We start from the raw sequence: 22,646 nt of genomic DNA, 5'->3' as shown, positions 1-22,646 counted from the left end.
TTACCTCCCTGGCCAGTCCCTTCCCAGTCTCCCTGCCTCTACCTCTCTCCTAGCCCAGCCTCTGTCCTTTCCCCACCAGCCTCCAGCAGGCAGCGGAAGAGTCTCCAGCCCTGTGGCTACAAACACCAGCCATTCACTGGCGACACTTCAGTTTCTCTCTGCGGTCTTGATTGCTCCTCAGTGCAGCAGACTCACCCCTGGCCACCTGACCCCTCCCTATGGATGAGCCATGGGCACCTGAAGCCTCATGTGGGCACTCCTGCTTGTCCACGGCAGTCAGCAACCCACGGTCAGCCCTCCCTCATTCCCTACTCTCTTTCCATCTCCAAACCCCTCGAGCTCTACTTCCAGAATGGTCCTGGAATCCAACCCCTTCTCTCGGCTGCCTTGCTTCTACCTTACTCTGGGTCACCAACACCCACTGCCTGGACAGCTGTCACAGCCCCCAAATGCTCCCCTGCTCCGGCCTCTCAGCCCCCACAGATCCCAGCGAGGCACCCACCGCCTCCTGCACTGCCCAGTATAGCAGCTACCATGGCTATGTACATTCATTAAAATTAAATTCAACTAAAATTCACTTCTTCAGTTGCCCCAGCCACATGTTAGGTGCTTGGTAATCTCATGGGGCAGCTCGTGGCCGCCGTATTGGTCAGTGCAATTACATGCCCACGATACTAGAAAGTTCTATCTGACAGTGTAGACTTTGGCTTTTCCATGCATTTAGAGTAAAACCCAAGCTTCTTATAGGCCTACAGGGCCCTGCCTTACCTCTGATCTCACTTCCTGCCACCCACACTGTTCCTCAAACACACCTACAACTTTGAAGTCTCCTTGTCCTCTGTCTACCTTCCTTATCCTCAGGACCAGCTCAGGTGTCACCCCAGCCCCCACCCCCAGCATGGCACACACACCTCTGCCGTGGCCGGGCTCTGACTGCCTTATCGTTTCCTCCCCCACACACGTGTCTCTCTCCCCGGGCTGCGCACTCTCTGGGCCACACACACCTGGCTCCTCGTTCCACCAGTGCTGGCTGAGCACCCTGCTCTGGCACCTGGCAGCACCTGGGAGACATGAGGGAACCAGACAAACAGGTCTGTGTCTTTGCATAGGTTAGATGTAGCTGGGACAGACACCACCCGGGGGATTACAGAGTGTGATGTGTGTCTAGACCCCGTGTCCCTCCTCACTCCTCAGGTGCGGGGAGGTGGATGATAAGACAGCTCTGTGGGAGTGGACCAGAGGCCAGCGTGGGAGCACTTTCAGGGGAGTGTCGAGGATGGAGGAGTGTCCTTGGGGAAGCCACTATCTGGATGTGTCCTTGTGCCCAACAACAAGCCGTTTGTTATGCTAAGAGAACAGAGCCTGCAAACCCAAACTAAACAGCTTCAGAGTTTCTGAAGAGTTTGCTTACAGATAAAATATTGAAGGCAAGGCTGAGTTGGGTCTGTGAACCAGAGAAAGGGACGTCTCACTGACAGATGCAGCACCCCCTCCAAAGAGCCCCCCTTTCCGGGCATTTGATGGTATTATGGGCCCTGATAAGCTCCCAATCCCACCCTGGAAACTAAGGGGCCCAGTCAGCAAGGGAAAAAAGCAGTTTGTGCTTTTAGGATTCTTTCTGCTGGTGGCCAGGGACCGTGGTGCTGGAGGCCTGGGCAGGTTGCTGGGAGAAGGCAGCTAATATTGACCATGACCCTGTGAGGTCAGGATTTGTTATGCCCATTTTATTCTTATTTATTTATTTACCTTTGGGACAGGGCCTTGCTCTGTCCTCTAGGCTAGAGTGCAGTGGTGTGATCAGAGCTCACTGCAGCCTCGAACTCCAAGGCTCAAGTGAGCCTCTCGAGTCACTGGGACTACAAGTGCCACAACACTCGGCTAATTTTTCTACTTTTTGTAGAGATGGGGTCTCACTCTTGCTCAGGCTGGTCTCGAACTCCTGAGCTCAAGCAATCCTCCTGCTGCCTTGCCCTCCTGAAGTGCTAGGATTACAGGCGTGAGCCACCCTGCCCAGCCTATTATACCCATTTTAAAGAAAAAGCCACTTTAGATGAGACTTCTGCTCGGAATCACACTGCTGGGAATCCAGTCCCTTTCTGGCCCACCGTCCCAGAGTCGGTACCATCTGTATCTCAGTTTCCGCGCCCGCAGAATGGGCTATTTACAGCCTGCCTGGCAGAGAAGAGATCTGCGGAGGGAGACAAGACGGCAGGAGGTTGGAGAGGCCTGCAGAGGGCGGCAGTGAGCTGTGCAGCGCCCACCCTGCCTAGAAGCCGGGCCTCAGGGGCTTTCCGCAGCGCCAACGTTCCCCCAGGGCACCGACATTAACAGGCAATCTTGGAACAAACCCCACATGCCATCTACAGGGTTTTATGTTTGTCCCATCTGGGCGTTTTGCACATGGTACTCCCGACATTTTACAGATGGGGACAAAACTGAGCCTCACAAATTGGAAATTGGTAAATTGTATGATAGTTGAATTGTATCTCAATAAAGCTGTTACATTACAAAATAAAAACAGGCCAAGCACAGTGGCTCACCCTGTAAGTCCCAGCACTTTAGGAGGCTGAGGCAGGAGGCTTAATTGAGGCCAGGAGTTCAAGGCCAGCCTGGGCAATGTAGTGAGACACCGTCATAGGTCACACAGCTGGGAGTAGGGGAGACCTGAATTTAAGACAGGCTGCCTGGCCACCAGCCCTGGGGGTCTGCCCCTTCAGACTGGACACCAGGGCATCTGCTCTGGATGGCACGGGAATTGGGGGGAGAGAATGATAACGCCGTACATCCACGCAGGGACAACAGCCCTGGGAGGTGGATGTTCTTGTTCTCATGTCAAAGCCCAGGAAATCAAGGCAGAGAGGGAGAGGCAGTCAAGACTCAACCCCAGTTCTTCTGTTGCCAAATCCTGTTTCCTTTTCCCCTCACCCAGCAGCAGGCTGGTTTGGGTATTTTCATTTTTTGGCCATCGGACTCCCTACACAGTGCTCTCTGCTCTGTGGCTCAGATCTCTGGGTTTCCCTAGACAATGATAAAAGATTTTGTTTCACTACCTGCTGTGGGCTGTGCAGTCTCCCCACCCCCCCACCCCCGGGTCCGGTGGGTCATGGGGAGACTAATCAGGTAAGTTCTGAGTCAGGTAGTCCCTGGAAAAGCTATACTGGTTTCGGAGCTCAGGAGAGGCCAGGGGATAAACATATGGCTCAGGACGCAGGAAGGGAGGTGTGGGTGTTGAGTGACCTGGGGAGAAATTCCTATTTGTCATCCAGCATGTGGTGTCTCTGTGACAATCTCGCGTGGCAGTTGTTGCTTCATCACCCACCAGGGAATAACATCGCCGGAGGTCCGCTGGCACACGGGCTGCTGGCATTCGTGACCCAGCCTGGCCCTGTCCGCCGGGTCCTGGCCCGTAGCGTGCCCAGCTCTGACGTGGGGCAATGAGGAGCCAGGTGTTCCTGCAGCAGGAGCGCAGAACTGGCCAGGACCTCTGCATCGGGAAGGTCTCTCTGAGCCCGAGAGGCTCGTGTCCTTTTTATGGCGGACCCCCGGGCTGCGAGTTGGACAGTAGGGTTCGCTGCCGTCGGGGCCTCAGTTTCCCCAAGAGCACAAGGATGGAGGGAGGGCAGCGGCTCGGTGGGGGAGCGGCCTCCCGGGACCCTCGCCCGGCGCCTGCGGCGCGGCCCCTTTAAGAGGCCCGCCCGGCTCCGTCAGTCGAGCCGCGGCCACCGCCCCCCGGCCCTCCCCTTCCTGCGGCGCGGAGTGCGGGCCCGGCGGGAGCGCGGCGAGAGCGGCGGGCGAGCGCAGCGCCGGGCAGGGGCGGCCGCAGGGCTGCGGGGCGGCGCGGGAGCGGGAGGAGAGGAGCGCGCGGGCCGCGGCCACCGGCTAGCGGCGGCGGTGCCGAGCGGAGCAGCGTCCCCCGGCCGCGGAGCCCGCACACAATAGCGGCGCGCGCAGCCCCGCGCCCTCCCCCTGCGCGCCCCGCCCCCTGCGCGCGCCCGCCCCGCCCCGCGCCCCGCGCCGCCTCACCTGCCACCCGGGAGGGGGCGGGCATTGTTCGCCGCCGCCGCCGCGCGGGCCATGGGGGCCGCCGGGCGCCCCGGGCCGGGCCTGGCCAGGCCGCCGCGCCGCCGCTGAGGCGGGCCCCGCGCAGCCCGGCGGCGCAGGTGAGGCCGGCCGCGCCATGGTGGACCCGGTGGGCTTCGCGGAGGCGTGGAAGGCGCAGTTCCCGGACTCGGAGCCTCCGCGCATGGAGCTGCGCTCCGTGGGCGACATCGAGCAGGAGCTGGAGCGCTGCAAGGCCTCCATCCGGCGCCTGGAGCAGGAGGTGAACCAGGAGCGCTTCCGCATGATCTACCTGCAGACGCTGCTGGCCAAGGAGAAGAAGAGCTACGACCGGCAGCGCTGGGGCTTCCGGCGCGCCGCGCAGCCCCCCGACGGCGCCGCCGAGCCCCGCGCGCCCGCACTGCGCCCGCAGCCCGCGCCCGCCGACGGCGCCGACCCGCCGCCAGCCGAGGAGCCGGAGGCCCGGCCCGACGGAGAGGGCTCTCCCGGCAAGGCCAGGCCCGCGGTCGCCCGCAGGCCCGGGGCCGCCGCACCGGCGGACCGCGACGACCGGGGGCCGCCCACCAGCGTGGCGGCGCTCAGGTCCAACTTTGAGAGGATCCGCAAGGGCCAGGGCCAGCCCGGGGCGGCGGACGCCGAGAAGCCTTTCTACGTGAACGTCGAGTTTCACCACGAGCGCGGCCTGGTGAAGGTCAACGACAAAGAGGTGTCGGACCGGATCAGCTCCCTGGGCACCCAGGCCATGCAGATGGAGCGCAAGAAGTCCCAGCAGGGCAGCGGGCCGGGCCTGGGGGACGCGCCCAGGCCCGCTTACCGGGGGCGCGCCTCGGAGAGCAGCTGCGGCCTGGACGGCGACTACGAGGACGCCGAGTTGAACCCCCGCTTCCTGAAGGACAACCTGATCAACGCCAATGGCGGCGGCCGACCCCCTTGGCCGCCCCTGGAGTACCAGCCCTACCAGAGCATCTACGTCGGGGGCATGATGGGGGAAGGGGAGGGCAAGGGCCCCCTCCTGCGCAGCCAGAGCACCTCGGAGCAGGAGAAGCGCCTCACCTGGCCCCGCAGGTCCTACTCCCCCCGGAGCTTTGAGGACTGCGGAGGCGGCTACACCCCTGACTGCAGCTCCAACGAGAACCTCACCTCCAGCGAGGAGGACTTCTCCTCCGGCCAGTCCAGCCGCGTGTCCCCAAGCCCCACCACCTACCGCATGTTCCGGGACAAGAGCCGCTCACCCTCGCAGAACTCACAGCAGTCCTTCGACAGCAGCAGCCCCCCCACGCCGCAGTGCCATAAGCGGCACCGGCACTGCCAGGTTGTCGTTTCCGAGGCCACCATCGTGGGCGTCCGCAAGACCGGGCAGATCTGGCCCAGCGACGGGGAGGGCACCTTCCATGGAGACGCAGGTGGGTACCTCGGGCCACCTTGCCTGGGCACACCTGCACCAGGGCAGGAAACCATAAAGGGTGGGGGATATGAACGGGGAAGTTGCGGAGAGAGGAATGGGTACTTTTTGGAGTGATTTTCAAGTGCTGTTGTGGTTCAGGCTGATTCTACGCGTGGACAAACTCCATCCCCTCCTTCCTCCTGAATGCAGATGCTCAGTATTTGCAATGGGATTGGGGTGGGGGTGGGGGTGTGGAGAATGGGAGGGGGCTTGTTCCTTTGGTCCTAGAGTGCTGTGCTTGTGAAAGGACAACTGTGAGTTAGGAGGAAGATGTCCGGGGCAGTAATCTTGCCCTGTGATGTCTCCACGCTGAGCAGTGAGGATGGTGTAAAGCTGGAGTCATCTCTGCCACCTGGATCGGCTGCTTTTAGGAGAGACTGATCTGTGTCTTGGGCATTCCCCATCACCCCACCGTTCCTGTCCTGGGGGAACTCAAGGTGTGCTAGCTGCTCCCAGGCCACAGAAGTGTCAGGCTTCCTTGCTCGCTGGCAGCCCAGAGCACAAGTCACAGCAGGTGAAAATAGGAGTTAGAAGGAAGGGAGATGACAGGCAGTTTCTGACTCAGTGGGCCACAGAGAATCAACTGGGTGAAGATTTTATCCGGAGCCCAAGCAGAGCCACACCCGTTTTGAGTTCCCTGGCTTTGATGGGAGACTGCACCCTCATTACTCAACCCGCAGGCTCCTCCATGCATATTAACCCAGCCTGGTTTGCTGAGCCTCTGGCGTGCTCCTGCCTCCCTGTCTTCCCAAGGGTGAGCACCCAAAGATGCTTATTTGGGGCTCCCAATCTGTGATCAGGCCCCGGCCCTAGCATTAAACCTATGGGATTGTATACGTAACTTCTGTGCTAGCATTAGGTGTTTGGGTTGATGGGACTAGGTTTTGAGATCCAGGCACAGTTTGTGACCGGGGCAAGGAAAGGGTGGGCGGGCGTGGGGTTTGGGTGGGCTGGGGTGTGTGAGGCTGTCGGGAATCTCTTGGAGTCCTGGCCCCTGTTGGGCTGATCTGGTTTTCTGCTCCATTGATTTTGCTTTTTCCGCTGATGAAGTTGCATGTGCTTCGTTTGTCAAAATCCTCTTGAAACAAGTGAGGCTATTTTTGGCTCTGTCGAGCTGCCTTTTAGTGACCAGCACTCTGTCCTGTTTGTGTTAGGTACTTCAGTCGCTGATCTTCCCTTTGCAGCTGGGGTTGGCTGGGCTCAGCCCTGCGGCCTGGCCCGGCTATGTTCCCTGAGTCCCTCGTGCGGGGCGGAAGGCGGTAGTATTCAGAAGCCTGCTTTGCAGGCCCGTCAGCCCGTTCAGGGGCTGGAGGACTGCCCTGTGGTTCCTGGGCACCAGCCTTGTCCGGCCAGCTGTTGGCTGGACGAGCCGGCTTGAACTGGCCCTCAGCGCCATGGTGTGGGAGAATGTTATTAATAAGGAATCAAATGAGAGGTTTTCGTGGAGACCTGCAATCTGAAACGATATTCTCTTGCCGGTGGGGAATTCTGGCCTTCCAGAAAGTTGGGCCCAGCCTTCCTACCGCTCCTACAGACGTGGTCATGTTGCCCACCACGTCCTCAGGCCCGGAACACAAGTCACAGCAGGTGCAGATGGGAGTTAGAAAGCAGCGAGCACACAGGGCCACACCGGGCAGCCTCTCAGGAGATGGCTGAGGAGTCACTTACACCACTTGGACCCACTCGCAAGACTCCGAATCCTTCTCCGAACGACCCATGTTATCTCTCCCATAAGGTTTTGTTTTTTCCCTAAGACATTCTTGATGATTAAGGTTATTTAAACATCATCTAAAAGAGATTACATTTTTCTCCCTCAGACAGTTTTTGTAAAGACATGATCACTTTTTTAGAGAACTTTTAGGTGCACAGCAAAATTGAGTAGAAAATACAGAGATTTCTCACACCCTCGCTACCCCTGCGCTACCCCCGCACCCGCACAGCCACCACAGGGGCAGCGGATGAACCTGCGTTGACACATCATTGTCACCCAAAGTCACCCAAAGTCCATAGTTTGCATTTGGGTTCACTGTTGCTATTGTGCAGTGCACGGGTTTGGATCCTGTTAGGTTTTTAAACTCCGGGTTGTTTTAGCCCTGGGAGCCTTTACACTCTGGGCAGCAGCCTCCTCTGACGTTTGACCATGCGTGGCTGGCGGGGGGAAAGAGGGATCCCGTGCTGGCTCAGCCATCTGTCTCTGGCGGACTGTTTACTGATGTGCTTTAAATGGCTATGGAGCCACTGGCCTGAAAAGGAACAATGAGGAAAATCATGGGGGTGAGGGGGTGGATGTCACCCTAATGCTCCTCCCTGGCAGACTCGGTGGCCTGGATCTAATAACTTCAGGATCAATCCGTTTGGATGAGTGGGCTGTCCTGTTTCTGCGTTGAGAGCCCCTCGTGTTTAAGGGAAGGAGTTGAAACCATCACACGCCACTCTGTGCCAGGCGTGGTGACTGGGTGCTTCCTGCAGGGTCCCTCACGGGCTGCCCTCTTATAGGTAAAGACAGAACCAGGAAGTGGCAGAGCTGGGCTTCTGGGTCCCTGTGTGAATGCAGAGCCGTTCTCTCTGGGATGTGGTGGCCCTGCAGTGTTCTTCCCACTGCCCCACGTTGCCGCACTGGCCCGGGGGTCCTTCCGCTCCCTGCACCCAGGGCTCGCCCGTGGGGTGATGACAGACGGCTGTGAGCCCTGCTGTGTGCACGCCCTTCCCTTTGTACCTGCGCACCCCTCGGAAGGAGAGAGCGTGGTCCTTGCCGTCTGGGAGCTTACAAGTTAATGGGAGGGAGGGACACACATGGACGTGTTCAGAGGGGAGTGGGATCAGGGAAGCTTCTGGAAGCAGCAGGACTGGAGAAGGCCCTTGACCGATCAGCAGAAGTCCAAGGGCAGAGGATGCGGGGAGCTGAAGAGCAATGTCAGCCAAGGCTCGGAGGCACTCCCCTCTGCCCTGTGACTCTGGACTGTGTGCTTTTTTTTTTTAATGGTAAAATACATATAATATTTCCCATTTTAACCATTTTTAAGCGTACAGTTCTGTGGCATTGACTATATTCACAGAGTGGTGCAACCATCACCACCATCCATCTCTAGAACTTTTCATCTTCCCAGACTGAAACTCTGTACCCGTTAAACAGTAACTCCCCAGTCCCCTGCCCCCGGACCCCGGCAACCACCGTTCTACTTCCTGTCTCTGAGTTTGACTATTCCAGGTACCTCACATAAGTGGAATCCTACAGTATTTGTCCTTTTGTGATTGGTTTATTTCCCTGAGTATCATGTCGTCAAGGTGCCTGCGTGTCGTAGCTTGGACTGCATGTTTTTTGGAGGCAGGAATCGCTGGTTCATTTCTGGGTCTCCCCGGAGTCTGGCTCCGAGCCTTACACACAGCACATACTAGAAGATCCCTTCCTCAATTTCCTTTTCACAGCTCGTGGGGCCGCGGTTGGAAAATTGCGCTGGTCATTGGGAAGTGACTTATCAACTCTTCCTAATTTTATCCCTGTGCTTTTTTTTTTTTTTCAGCTTACTATAGGGGATACAAAAGTTCAGGTTACATACGTTGCCCATGTACCGCCTGTCCCCCCAAGTCAAAGCTCCAGGCGTGTCCATTTCCCAGACAGTGTGCATTGCACTCATCATGTAGGTATATACCCATCCCCTCCTCGCATCCCCCCCTCCCCGAGTCAGCACCTTCAAGCGTGACCATTCCTCAGACGGTGCGCAGCGCACTCATCATATAGGCATACACCCATCCCCTCCACCCCCCACCTCAGTCTGATATCCGATTTATCCCTGTACTTTAACTTTCCTTTCAGAGGACTCCGGCAAGCCCTTTCAGGACACAGAAGGCCAGACACCCAAGGTCCTTTTCTTTTTTTTTTTTAATTGGCTTAAGACATTAGCTATTTATTATTTCTCACAGTTCTCTAGTTGGCTAGGCCGTTCTGATCTAGGCTGACTTGGCTGAAACTGGGTGATCTAGGGTAGCCTCACACATTCTGTGATCGCAGGCTGATTGAACTTGGGGAGGGGGGTCTCCTGGATGTCCCGCACTTGGCTTGAGGTCCGTCAGTGCATCGTTTTTCCTGCTTTTTAAAATGATTTTTAATCGACACATAGTAAGTGTACATATTTATGGGGATACAGTGTGATAGCAATGTGTAATGATCGAAGCAGGGCATTCTAGCATATCTGTCCCTCAAACATTTATTTCTTTGTGTTGGGGGTCTGAGGAGTTCTTGATCCTGACATGCAGCCCTGTGTTCCCCTCAGCCCTTCTCCGGGTGTCAGCGGTGAGATGTGACACTCAGATCTTGTGTTTCTTTGTGGACTCTCATGTGAGCGGCAGCCCTGTGTTTTCACATTTTTATTAGTATTAACATTAAGCAGCTTAATTTGCCCTTTGGAGTCTGGATGTGTCGGCGCCAGAATGACCACCGCTTTGTTTTCCCCTTGGGTGGTTGACTGGACTGGCAGCCAGTTTGAGTGAGTAACTGGGCAGCAAAAGGTCACCCAGGGCCCGAGCTGGCTCCGTCGTCATCGCTTTAGATCAGAGCCCTGCGGACGCCTCTAGAATGAGCATGGGCGCCTCTCCGGGCACAGAGGCAGAGTGGGCAGAACTGGGTGGAGCCTGAGACCGCTGAAGTCATCAGCAGGGTGGAAATGGAGTCTAGGTCACATTTTATAAGGGTTCTCTGGTTCAGGAAGGTTGTCTTGTTTTGGGAACAGAGTGAAGCATCCTCGAACGTTTCACTGCGTAAGGAGCTGGGAGGGTCCAGGGGGAACGTGCCTCCCCCACGACTCCCTTCTGCCTAATTTGTTGCTTCTGGCTTCAGTAGCCACTTCCCTTCCTTGGTGGGGAGTCCTGTGCCCAGGAGGGCCTGTGTATGTGACTGCCACCCTCACCGGGACAGAGTCCAGGCAAGCGATGAACTCTTGCCCTCTTGGGAGAGGACACAGCGGCGAGAGAGGCCCCAGGCCGCAGCTCGCCCCCGTGGTTGACAGGGCTCTACGTCCAGCGTGGATGAACGGGCATCTCAGGAGGGCATCTCAGGAGCCTTCTCTGGTTGCCAAACAATAGGCTGCGTTTTGGCTGAGGCTGCTGCTTTTTGGATCAAGGCTCAGCGGGTGGTGGTGGATTAAACGAATTGAACCCCGCAGGAGTTCTTGACCCTGGCTGGAATGCAATTGCTGTGGCTCAAGTAGGGTTTTTTCCCTTTGAAAAATGTAGTTATTTTAATTAAAATACATTATTTACAAAACATGTTATAGGTTGCTAGTTTTATAGTGATAAAATATATATATAACAAAATGTACCATTTTATCCATTTTTAAATGTACAGTTCAGTGGCTTTAACTACATCACATTGTTGTGCAACCATCATCAGAACTGTCCATTTCCACAGCTTTTTCGTCTTCCCAAACCGAAACTCTGTACCCATCAAACTAACTCCCCATCCCCCTCACCCCCAGGCAGCCGCCACCGTTCTTCGTTTTGTCTCCGTGAATTTGCCTATTCTCGGATTTCATATGAGCGGAAACATATAATGTTTGTCTTTCTTTGTCTGGCTTATTTCACTCAATTAGGGTTTTTTGGTGTTTTTAGACAGAATCTCACTCTGTTGCCTGGGCTAGAGTGCAGTGGCATCATCATAGCTGTTGCAACTTCAAACTCCTGGGCTCAAGTGATCCTCCTGCCTCAGCTTCCCAAGTAGCTGGGACTGTAGGCACACACCACCACACCTGGCTAATCTTTCTATTTTTAGTAGAGACGAGGTCTCGCTCTTGCTCAAGCTGGTCTCGACCTCCTGGCCTCAAGTGATCCTCCGTCCTGGGCCTCCCAGAGTGCTGGGATTACAGGCGTGAGCCACTGTGCCCAGCCTCAAGTAGGGTTTTGAAGTTCCCTGGAGCAGCACTCTCATTCTTAACGCCCCATCTCTGATCCTTAACTCGTGTCCTCTCTTTAGAAAAACACCTGTTAGTGATGGTGGTATTTCCCTGGCTTTCACGCCCACAGTTTGAAGTGTCCCAGCACATTCATTTGGTGACACTGATGCCAGGTGTCAAATGCTTCAGATGTTGACACATCACTGTCCCCATCCAAAAAGTTAGGGGTTGGCCCCTGGTCATTCCTGAGGTTCTTTTCTTTGATTCTGTAATTTACACTTAAAAATTATTATTAACACAACTTTTTCCATTTCTCTCCTCTTTACCCTGGTTTATGCCTACCTTCCTTTTTCCCAAGGCCACCGCCTCTCCCTGTTCAGTCACTCAAGGGTATTTGTTGAGCATCTCCTGTGTGCTGGGCACTGGCTCCATGGGCATTTCGCTCTTGCTTTTATTCATGGATTTGTGGGAAGGCTTATCTCCACGGGCCTTGTCTTTTAAAAAACAACAAACAAAAACGAAACCTTTGTAATGTCAAAGCATCTTTTGCGTATCTTTCTCTAACAGTATGTTTGCAGCTATTTCCTGTTAATCCTGTGTCTGTCTGGCTTCCTTCTTCAGGGTGACGGGATCCTTAAAAGAAGCACAGTCTGTCCTGCCTTGCTGTCCCATGGGACGTGCCACACTCTGGGCCCTTTAACAATGTTTGATGTGACGATGATACATCTTAATCCCGCCTACTAGTGGCAGTGGGTTCGGGGGCCTAGGGATGCAGGCACCCAGCAATGAGACCTGCTGGTTATATTTCCCTCTCTGCTAAGGGCTGGTCCTGCCTAACTCAGCCTTAGAGAGCTTGCGCAGTCCTCAGCCCGGGCCCGCTAATTAGCTGTCTTGGATTCTAGCTCTCGCTGCTGCAACCTTGCAAAATGACTGTAGACGTAGCTGGTGGCTGGTGCCCAAGGGAAGAGCCGCTGGCAAGTTCATCGAAGTGCCTTGCCTGGGCCTGGGGTGGGGCGCCTGGGACATCCCACGTGTGGGATATTTAAATAGGACTTTCGTGGAGGCTGCCTCATGGGCCCTTGAAACATTCTTGTGAAGTGGCTGGGGCATGATGATTATCATAATTATATGCCCTCCACTGATTGGGTCTGAGGGGGTGTGAGACAAACCCGCCCAAGGTCAAGCCGACTGCGGAGGGCGCTGGCCTGGCTCCTCAGACTGAGCAATGATGTTAATCATGTGAGAGCAGACACAGAGTGACGCCCCAGAGCTGGAGGGGACCTCGATCAGTTGCTCGGCAAACGCGTTTTAGGCGCCTGCTGTGTCGGGCACAGACGGTGCTGAGTGCCATGACCCAGGCCTTCCAGGAGGTCATCCTCAGTCTGATGGGAAGACAGCCGTATAGACCTACGTGCCACAATAGGAGTCATCTGGTGCCAGCCTTCAGACAGGCCCCTGAAGGCCTCAGTCATCTAGGGACATCACCTCCTCTCTCTGATTTCGCAAATCTCCAGGGCAGAGATCTCCTGACTCTTGAGAGCTCTTTCTGGGGCCCTTTGCTAAGGCTCTTCCACAAGCTGTGCGGCCAGGGCCCGAGAAGACAGACCTGTTGGAAGGGCCCTGCCCGCCCGTCCACCTTTCCCATCTGATGGTCAAGGGCAGTGAACGCCGGCCTGCCGCTGGCCGTGGTCTGGAGGGAGCAGGTTCTGGGAGGTGCCCGGGGTCGAGGTCTGGCCAGGAACATGTGGTGGGGATGACAGAGATGGTCAGCCATGTGTCCAGGGAGCCAGGTGAGTGAACAGGGGGTACCAGGAAGGAGCCATGTCTAGGCAGGCCAGGAAACAGCTGAGGGGACCCTGGTAGAAGAGAGGGAGACCCCTGTAGCAGCCACAGTGGTGGGCCAGCCGGGTGGAGCCGGGAACACAGCTGCCCAAGGGCATTCTCGACTCAAGTGCTGTCAGCGGGAAAAGAGCTTTTGAAGATGATTCACTTCACTTTAAAGGCCTGAGATGCTCCCTCTTGAAAGTGCTGCTGGGGTCCAGGGGGGACCCAGAGGTCTACTGTGACCCTCGTCCGCCTCCGTTCTCTCCTGCCTCTCGTAGTCCTCCTGGGCTGAGTGGAGTTCTTACATGTTAAAGGTATTCAGTGAACAGAATGTGTCCCCCCCCAAATTCCTGTGTTGAAACTCTAACCCCCGAGGTGATGGTGTCGGGAGGTGGGGTCTTTGGAAGGTGATTAGGTCATGAAGGTGGAGCTGCCATGAATGGGATTAACACCCTTATAAAGGAGACCCCAGAGAGACCCTTGCGCTTTCTGCCACGTGAGGGAGGACACAGTGAGAAATGCCATCCGGGAGCCCGGAAGCCGGCCCTCCGCAGACACCAAACCTGCTGACACCTTGATTTTTCCCTTTAGCCTTTTCTTGGCTGGCCTGCGTGGGCAGCCAGCGTGAGGAGGCTGCGGTGACCACGGCCCCTGCTCCAGGGAGATGGGCAGGACGTCTTCCCTCGCGGGGTGGCCGCGCAGGAGCAGCGGGGACCCTGGTAGCTGAGTGTTCTGAGGCTTGAGGTGCAGGACTCAAGACCACCCCCCAGGGCTCGTCCGACCCCCCTGTAGTTGGATCGATGTGATCATCTCTGTCCACGGTCCTCTCGACAGCGCGGTGGTGCCACACGCAGCGCCGGCGTGGGCCTGGGGGAGGCGTAGGCTGGGCTGGCGGCGCCCGTGTCCACCTGTCCGCCCTGAGGCACGGGGGTGGCTGTGCTGGGCTCGGAGCCGTCATCTGACCAGTCGGAAATCCTTCCGCCCTGATTTTGTGAATCACCCTGGAGACTCTCAGCACATCACCGCGTGGGTGCTCAGCGTGGCGCGTTCCCTCAGTGGGCGTGTGCAAAAAGCTCTGTTTGTTTATGCCCAAATCTCAGAGTAAAAGATGTAACTCATTTGTGAATTTCAACTTCCGCAGTCTTTCCACTTTCTTCCTTAGGAACATGGATAAAAACTGTCCACATTTGTTTTTGGGGGTGTGGGACTCGTACCTGAAACTTACTTTACAGGTGTGCTTGATTTAAACACCGTTGCCCTCTTCAGACCTCCATGAAAGTGGAAAGATGCAGACAGCCCACCTGCCCCTCAGCAGTTGTCAGGATCCCTACTCTCTCCCTTGTTTTCTTTCTTTCTTTTTCTCTTTTTTTGGAGACAGATCTTGCTCTGTCACCCCAGGTAGAGTGCAGTGGCATCATCATAGCTCACTGCAACCTCAAACTGCTGGGCTCAAGCGATCCTCCTGCCTCAGCCTCCCGAGTAGTTGGGACTATAGGCGCGCACCACTGTGCCCGGCTCATTTTTCTATTTTTAGTAGAGATGGGGTCTCACTCTTGCTCAGGCTGGTCTCAAACTCCTGAGCTCAGCGATTCTCCTGCCTTGGCCTCCCAGAGTCCTAGGATTATTATAGGCGTGAGCGACCGCACCTGGCGTTCTCCCTCATTTTCACTGTTTTTTAAAAAAACTGTGCTAAAATATGCCACATAAAATTTACTATCTTAAGCACTTTTAAGTGTACAGTTCAGCAGTGTTCAGCATGCAGTGTTTTTTAAAAGGCAGAATTGACGGGAAAACACTGATTCATTCTTCAGGATGAGTTTGTTCCACGCTGGCGTCCCGCCAGATGTCCAGGGAGGTAGGAGGACGGTTCAGACTCAGCGCTTAGCTAGGGTGGGAGGAGCCTGGGGGCCAGGGTGAGAGCACGGACAAGTGGGTACCTAAACTCATCTTAATGGGCAGATTTCAAGGCTCTGCAGAGGGGTCAGTGCTGTGGGATATGGGGAAGGGAAACCTTCCGTCTGTCCTGTTTCTTAGGGGAAGCGGTGTGCAAGGCCAGACCTCTGTATCCATGGGGGATTGGTTCCAGGACATACCCCCTGCCGCCTACCCCCCCTGGATACCAAAATCCTTGGATACTCAAGTCCCTTATATCAAATGGTGTAGTATTTGCATATCATCTATGCACATCATCCTATGTACTTTATGTATATTTTTTAGAGACAGTGTCTTACTCTGTCACCCAGGCTGGAGTACAGTGGCACAGTCCCAGGCTCAAGCGATCCTCCCGCCTCAGCCTCCTGAATAGCTGGGACTACAGGTGTGCACCACCATGCCTGGCTAATTTTTTTATTTTTTTAGAGCTGGGGTCTTGCTGTGTTGCCCAGGCTAGTCTCAAAACTCCTGGCCTCAAGTGATCCTCCTGTCTCAGCCTCCGAAGTCACTGGGATTGCAGGCGTGAGCCACTGTGCCCAGCTCCCCCTATACTTTATCTCTAGATCACTTCTGTATAGTCACGTGCCACTTACCAATGTTTCTGTCAATGACAGGCCACATATATAAAGGTGGTCCCATGAGATTATACTATCTTATTTTTACTACATTTCTATGTTTAGATACATAAATACTTACTGTCGTGTTGCTGTCTATAATATTCAGTACATGATGTCATAGCCTAGGGGCAATAGGCCGTACCATATAGCCTAGGTGTGTGGTAGGCTGTACCTGCTAGGCTGGCGTAAGCACACTCTGTGATGTTCGTATAATGATGAAATTGCCTAATGATGAATTTCTCAGAACATATCCCTGTTGTTAAGCGACACATGTTAAGTGACACATGGACCTAATATTATGTAAATGCTATGTAAATAGTTGTTGTACTATATGGTTTTATTTGTATTACTTTTTAGTGTTAATTGTTATTTTTTTCAAGTGCTTTCCTTTCAAGGTTGGTTGAATCCATAGGTGTAGAACCCTGGGATGCAGAGAGCCGACTGTATGCTCAGAAAATAGCAGGCTCTGGTTGGAGAATTGGTGTAAAATGTGGGCAACAGGGGAGGTAAGGGTGGATAGGAGGGTTGGGGTCATCCTGTGTAGGGCTCAGAAGCCAGGCTGAGGGCATTGTGCTTTCTTTGAGGACAGTAGGGAGTTACGGAAGGTTATTGAGCAGGGGAGGGGCTGTCAAGGTGAATTTGGCAGTAGTGTGTGTGTGATGATCCAGTGGGAGCCGGGAACCTGGAGTCGGTGTCTTGAAGGGAGGTGGTTGGGAAGGGTTGGAGATGAATCTGGGGAGGGGGTGACAGAAGTGGGTAAGGCTGTTTGAGCCTGTGGGGGTGGTGCTGTGCTGGGTCTTGGGGAGAGAGGCCCAGGCCAGGACCGAGGAGGAAGGACAGAAACATGGTGGGGGTGGAGCAGGCCTGGAGGCTTTACATGTTGGGGATCACACAAGAGAGAAGTCGGGGAGTTTGTGTTGAAAGGCCAAAAGGAAGTGACCGCTAGGAGGTCGTGGTGGCAAGGGCAGAGGCCAGGCTGCAGCGGGTGAGGACAAAGCCGGAGCACTACGTGGGGACTGTTGTGTCCAGGCTTCTGGCCGTGGGGAGGAGAGAGTTTGTGTCGCCTGGAGTTTGTGATCGGGGTCCGAGTGCTCCCTGAATGTCCACCATGGGCCCGCTCCGTTCCAGATGCAGGGCCACGTCCCTGTCTGCGTGCTGAGGAGGGGACTGGTGGGCCTGGAGCCCCGGGGGGAGGGTGGTCCGAGTGGGGGGCTCTGGGGAGGTGAGCGAGGCCTATGTGGGGAGCAGTTGGAGGACCCACCCTCGTGGCCCGGAACGGCTGGTCAGGCGCCGTTAGAATTTGGCTGTCACAAACGCAGGTTGTGATTGTTAACGTGAGTGTGGTTTCCTCCTCTGTGGCATTTCTTCCGTGGCCAGATGGTGTGAGTCGCAGAGGCAGACGCTCTTCACGGGGCTCCAGAAAGGGGCGTCTGAGGAAGCATCGGAGACCGGGTCCCGGCCCGGCACGCCTGTGTCGTCAGCCCCGTGGTTGCTTATTTATCCCGCTAAGTCTGCAGTCTCAGGTTCCAGAAACTCTGGCGAGGAAGTCCCGGAAGGTTCCCGGGCTGGGGCTTGGCCCGCTGGCTGTCTGGGAGAGGCGCTTTGTTCTGCCTGCTCAGGAAGCACCGGGCTTCTCGGGAAGCGCCTGCTGCTTTGGGCTGCGCCCCCAGAAGGCCAGCCGGGGGCCTGTGCCCTAACCCCCCAGGAGATCCGAGAGGACAGTGGAAAATGATGTTTCTTTCTTTTCTCTCTCTCCTTTCTCCCTGTCCCTGAAGCACTGAACTCCCTCGTGTGTGGGAGTTAATCAGTCGTTCCTAGGGGAGGAGGGTCACTTTATGCTTATTGAGTTTTAAGACAAGGCGTGACGGGGCGTGACTGTGAACAAGACCTTGGACATCAAAGGCTGGAGCAGACTTCCCCGTGGGGACCGTCCTCACATCTGCGGGCATCACGGGGTGTGCTCAGACACCCGTGCCGGCCCACAGCAGGTGGCTTAGGACTGGTGTTCTGTCCTTGGCTGTTCCCTTTCCAGAGCCGTTTGGGTTGGAAGCTCCAAGGGGGCTTCTTCAAGGCTGGGCTGTGGTTCATTTGGAAAAGGTCTGGGGGTGTTTTCATTCGGCCAGGACCTCCTACCAGTCAGCAGGACAGCACGTGGCATTTGGGAGCCCGAGTCTTGCCCGGTGATGGTGGATGTGTCCAGGCCCTGGGAGGCTGTAGCTGCCCAGTGGTTGGTGCCACTAAGCCCAGAGCGGTTGTAGGAAATGGGGGCGTTTAGCCTGGCGGTGACCGAGGACAGTAGGTCCCCACCCTGGTTGCCCTGTGCAGTTAATAAGTTTCTCTCTCACATACACATAGCCTGTCACCCCTGGAGTCTGATTCATGAGTTTGTTTTGTTTTTTGATGTCACAGTTTCTGGGCACGGTGTAGCTGGCTCCTCCACTCAGGGTCTCCCAAGGCTGAAATCAAGGTGTTGGCCAGAGCTGCCTTCCTCTCTGGGATTCGGCTTCTCTTCCCAGCTCACTCAGGTTGTTGGCAGAAGTCACTTCCTGGCAGTTGTGGGTCCGAGGTCCCTGTTTCCTTGCTGGTGTCGGCTGGAGGACGCTCCTGGAGCCCACCCCTGTTCAGGGCAGTTCACACTTGGCTTTTGCTTTTCTCCTCCCAGGGGATCTGGGATTTTTGAAAAGCTCCTTGGACGATTTGACTCTGTAGCCAGGGTTCAGACCCTTCGACCTCTAGGAGTTCACAGACACAGGATTTGGAGAGCTGGCATATCAAGAAAGAGGTTTGTTCAGGGTCATGACTAGAAGGCTAGATTAATGCCTGGAGAGTTCAGGGAGACGGATTTCTGCTCAGTATTAAGGAAGATTTAATTTTCTTCCTGACTTTATGTATAATTACATCTAAAATGTTTTAAGATAGCTGAGATTTTGCTGTGTGGTTGAGTATCCTACTTTTGTCAGTGTATGTGTTTTCTTGTATTAATAAATATTTTGTAACTATTATTTTTAAGGGCCACATTATAATAGAGTTATGATTTAATTTATATAATTTTAATGAATTTTGGACATTTAGAGTGGTTACTGTATGTAGTTGATTATTAGAATGTTTCACTAAACATCTTTTTTTCTTAACAGCTTCATTGAGATATATAATTCCCATATAGACCCGGCGAGGTGGCTCGCTCCTGTAATCCTAGCACTCTGGGAGGCTAAGGCGGGAGGATTGCTCGAGGTCAGGAGTTTGAGATCAGCCTGAGCAAGAGCGAGACCCTGTCTCTACTAAAAAAAAAAAAAATAGAAAGAAATTATCTGGACAACTAAAAATGTATAGAAAAAATTAGCTGAGCATGGTGGCGCATGCCTGTAGTCCCAGCTACTTGGGAGGCTGAGGCAGAAGGATTGCTTATGCTCAGGAGTTTGAGGTTGCTATGAAGTAGGCTGACGCCACAGCACTCTAGCCCGGGCAAAAGGGCGAGACTCTGCCATCAAAAAAAAAAAAAATAAATAATTCCCATACAGTACAATTACATCATTAATTTCTGGTATGTTACATTAGATTAATTACATCATTATTATATATAATTAATATGAATTAACATATTGGTATATTGCATTAGTTTTAAAATTGTGGTAAAATAATATATACGAATTTGCCATTTTAACCATTAAAAACATTTTTTTAAAAATTGTGGTAAAATACACATAAAATAAAATTTACCATTTTAAGCCATTTTTTTCGTGCATAGTTGAGTGATATTAAGCACATTCACATTATTGGACAACTGTCACCACCATCCATTTCCAAAACTATTTTCAGCTTGCAAAACTGAAATTCTGTACCCATTTATACACATTAAACAATAACTCTCCATTCCCCCTCCCTCCAGCCCGTGGCAACCACCATCCTACTTTCTGTCTTTATGAATTTACTCTGGGTACTTCACATAAATGGAATCATACAGTATTTGTCTTTTGATGACTGGCTTATTTCATTTAATGTCTTCAAGATTCATCCATGTTGTAGCGTGTGTCAGGATTTCCTTTCTAAGGCTGAATAATGTTCCATTGTTTGTATATACCACATTCTTTTTATGCATCCATGTGTGGATGGGCACTTGGGACATTTTATTTTTTTATTTTTTATTTTTGAGACAGGGTCTCACTCTCTCTCCCAGGCTAGAGTGCAGTAGCATTAACATACCTCACTGCAACTTTAAACTCCCCGGCTCAGGCGATCCTCCTGTCTCAGCTTCCCAAGTAGCTGGGACTACAGGCTCAACACCACCATGCTTGGGTAATTTTTTATATTTTGTAGAGATGGGGTCTTGCTATGTTGCCCAGGCTGTTCTTAAACTCCTGGCCTCAACATTCCTCCCACCTTGGCCTCCCAAAATGCTAGGATTGCAGGCATGAACCACCGCGCCCAACCATGTTAACCATTTGTAAGTGTACGATTCCGTGGTGTTACTTACATTCAGCCAATTTTTTTTTTTATATGAGATTCCACCCATGACAGGGTAGGCATCTGTCACTGGGTTTGCCAGGTCAGAGGTGTGGGTGGTTTTAAGATTCTTGATACCTGCCGCCAAATTACCTTCCAGAATTGCGGTTCCAGTTTGCCCTTGGCTTTGAGGTTAATGGTCTACTCTCCCTTGACTTCTTTCTTGCCCTCCTTCTTTTTGCAGGATTTTACTGAGGCAGCTCCGTCAGCTGGTAGGAGGCTGAGCCGGGTGGGTTCTTATCTGAGATTAGGGTTTGCGTTAGGTCAGGGGGCCTGTCCTAGGCTGGGTGCTGCAGGAACTCCTGGTTTCTTAACGACCCTTGCAGACAGCCAGGCCTGCGTAGGGAGGGGCCCTGGGCGGGGCCACACTGAGGCCACTGGCACAGAGTCCTCTGTCAGCACCATGGTCCTTGGTAGGGCAGGAACTCGCTGTCCCCTTGTCTGCTGTGAAACTCGCTAGTTTATTGCTGTTCTGGACTGCGTGTAACTGGATCTGAAAAGCAATTTGGCTTCTCTGCCGTGAATCCTGGCAGAGGGCTCGGTCTGCCGGATAGCATTGTCCAGTGAATTCTGGCTCACGAAGTTCCTGCTTGGCTTTAAGCGAAGCTCCAAGGAAACAGAGTGTGGTAGAAAAGCGGTTTTACAAAGGAAAGAAACTTGCGTGGCAGCACATGGGCTGGGGCAGCAGGACGCTGTTGGGTTTGTGGGGACAAACACCTCCCTGCGTGTGAGGACTTGCAGCGGGTTCAGAACGTCCCGGCCAGAACTCGGCCCGGGGAGGGGCGGAGACGGCAAGGCCGTGTTTGGAGGGAGGGCAGGATGGTGCCAGGGGCTTGGAGAAGAAGGGAAAGGAATGGCCACTTCTCGATACTGACTAGTCGTCACCTGCTGTGGAGGACGTGCCGTCTTGTCGTTTCTGCTCTCGCTGCAGCTGAGAGCTGGTGGTCCGGGAGTCTGAGCCGTCCTGGCTCCTGGCTTATAGAGCAGGTTCTCACACTTGCTTTTTCTCCTGTTCTGTGTTGCCCATCTTAGCTGTGTGATTGGCTGCCGTTCTGATTGTGGTAAATCACTTAAACTCCTCGGGCCTCGGAATTCCCGGCTGTAAATGAGGAAGCTGAACAGTAGCATCTTTAAGATCCCTTTAGTTTTGTGATTCTAAATGAAATTAAGTCGTGCCGCCCAGCAAATCCTTTGGAAACCCCTGTTGTCCCGAAGTGGCCTCTCTTATAAGACCCCAGTTGTGTCTGGCTTCCTGCAGAGCCCGCGGTGGGTCGGGGTGGATTTGCTCTGCATGCAGGTTTAACGGGAACCAGGACATTTATTTGCTGGCTGCTGTGTTGTCTTTCTGCACTGCCCACTGGCCAGTCCACGAGTCAGCTGCCAAGACTGGAACAGATGTCCCACGGCCGTGCAGGTGTCACCTGGAGCAGTGTGCTGAAGTGCAGAGTGTGGGCAGCAGCGAGACCCCGCCGTCAGTGTGGGGGGGCAGAGGGCAGCGTGGGGGCATCTGCCAGGGCAGAGGCGAGGGCGTTCAGGCAGGTGGTTGGCAGCGGGAAGCCTGGTGGTGCCAGCTGGTGTCTTGCCGGCTGGAGCACGGCCCCACGTGGTCAGGAATGCTTGTGTGGAGGCCAGCACGGAGATGGGTAGGCATGTGTGTGGGGGATCACATTAGATTACTTTGGGGCCATCGTTTACCTTCATTACAGATGACTGGTCCCCGCTGCAGCCTGCTTGCCTTGTGTGGACCCCACTGGGATTGGAATCCGAGGCTCCCTTCCTGCACTGTAGACTTTTGGGGGCGTTCTCAGTGCCAGCTGGGTTGGGGGCTGTCCCAGCCTGAGTCGGCCAGCCCTGGGGGTGAGCTGGTCTGTCTGGAGCGGGTGTGAGGGCAGGAAGGACTCCGGTGCTGAACATCTGTGCCTCCGTGGGGTGTGGACGCCTCAGTGGAAGTCACTGCTTTCCTGCAGAATGTTCCACGTGGCAGGCTTGGCTCGAGATGGACCTCCCCCCACCCCGAGGGTGCCAGTGTCCCACTCTGATGGTCTTGCAGGAGAGAGAGGATCCCTCCCTTGTCTGGAACTCAGCGCTTGAGTTTGGCTTTGTGCTTTGTCAGGGGATCCCATTCACCTTCCAGAACCCAAGCCCTGCGCCGCTGCTGTGGAGAGCTGGGGGTTGCCCAGGTGAGCCGGAGCTTAGGAAGGATGAGAAGATACTGCAGCAGAGCCTGGATTTGAACTAAGGATGGTCGTTTGAGCCTCTGCTCTTAGTTCTACAATGCTGGGATTGGCCAACCTTTTCTTAAAGGGCCAGATAGTAACTAATTTTGACTTTGAAGCTCAGAGGCAAAATTGAGGCTACTTTTTGTAGGTACTTATGTAACCATTT

At 54.3% G+C, this 22,646-nt stretch overlaps 1 protein-coding gene across 2 annotated transcripts in view; it reads left to right on the top strand.

Moving 5' to 3' along the window:
- Positions 1 to 4,095: 4,095 nt before the first annotated feature.
- BCR (BCR activator of RhoGEF and GTPase) overlaps positions 4,096 to 22,646 on the top strand; it is a 113,747-nt gene continuing 95,196 nt past the window's right edge. For both annotated transcript variants that reach the window (XM_069497425.1, XM_069497424.1), the window contains exon 1: positions 4,096 to 5,462. In XM_069497425.1, the coding sequence (XP_069353526.1) occupies positions 4,178 to 5,462 (1,285 nt within the window). In that variant the 5' untranslated portion in view covers positions 4,096 to 4,177. The remainder of the gene's footprint in view (positions 5,463 to 22,646) is intronic.

This window comes from Eulemur rufifrons, chromosome 21, assembly GCF_041146395.1.
Source record: "Eulemur rufifrons isolate Redbay chromosome 21, OSU_ERuf_1, whole genome shotgun sequence".
NCBI lineage: Eukaryota > Metazoa > Chordata > Mammalia > Primates > Lemuridae > Eulemur > Eulemur rufifrons.
This window is presented reverse-complemented; position numbering and strand designations above follow the sequence as displayed.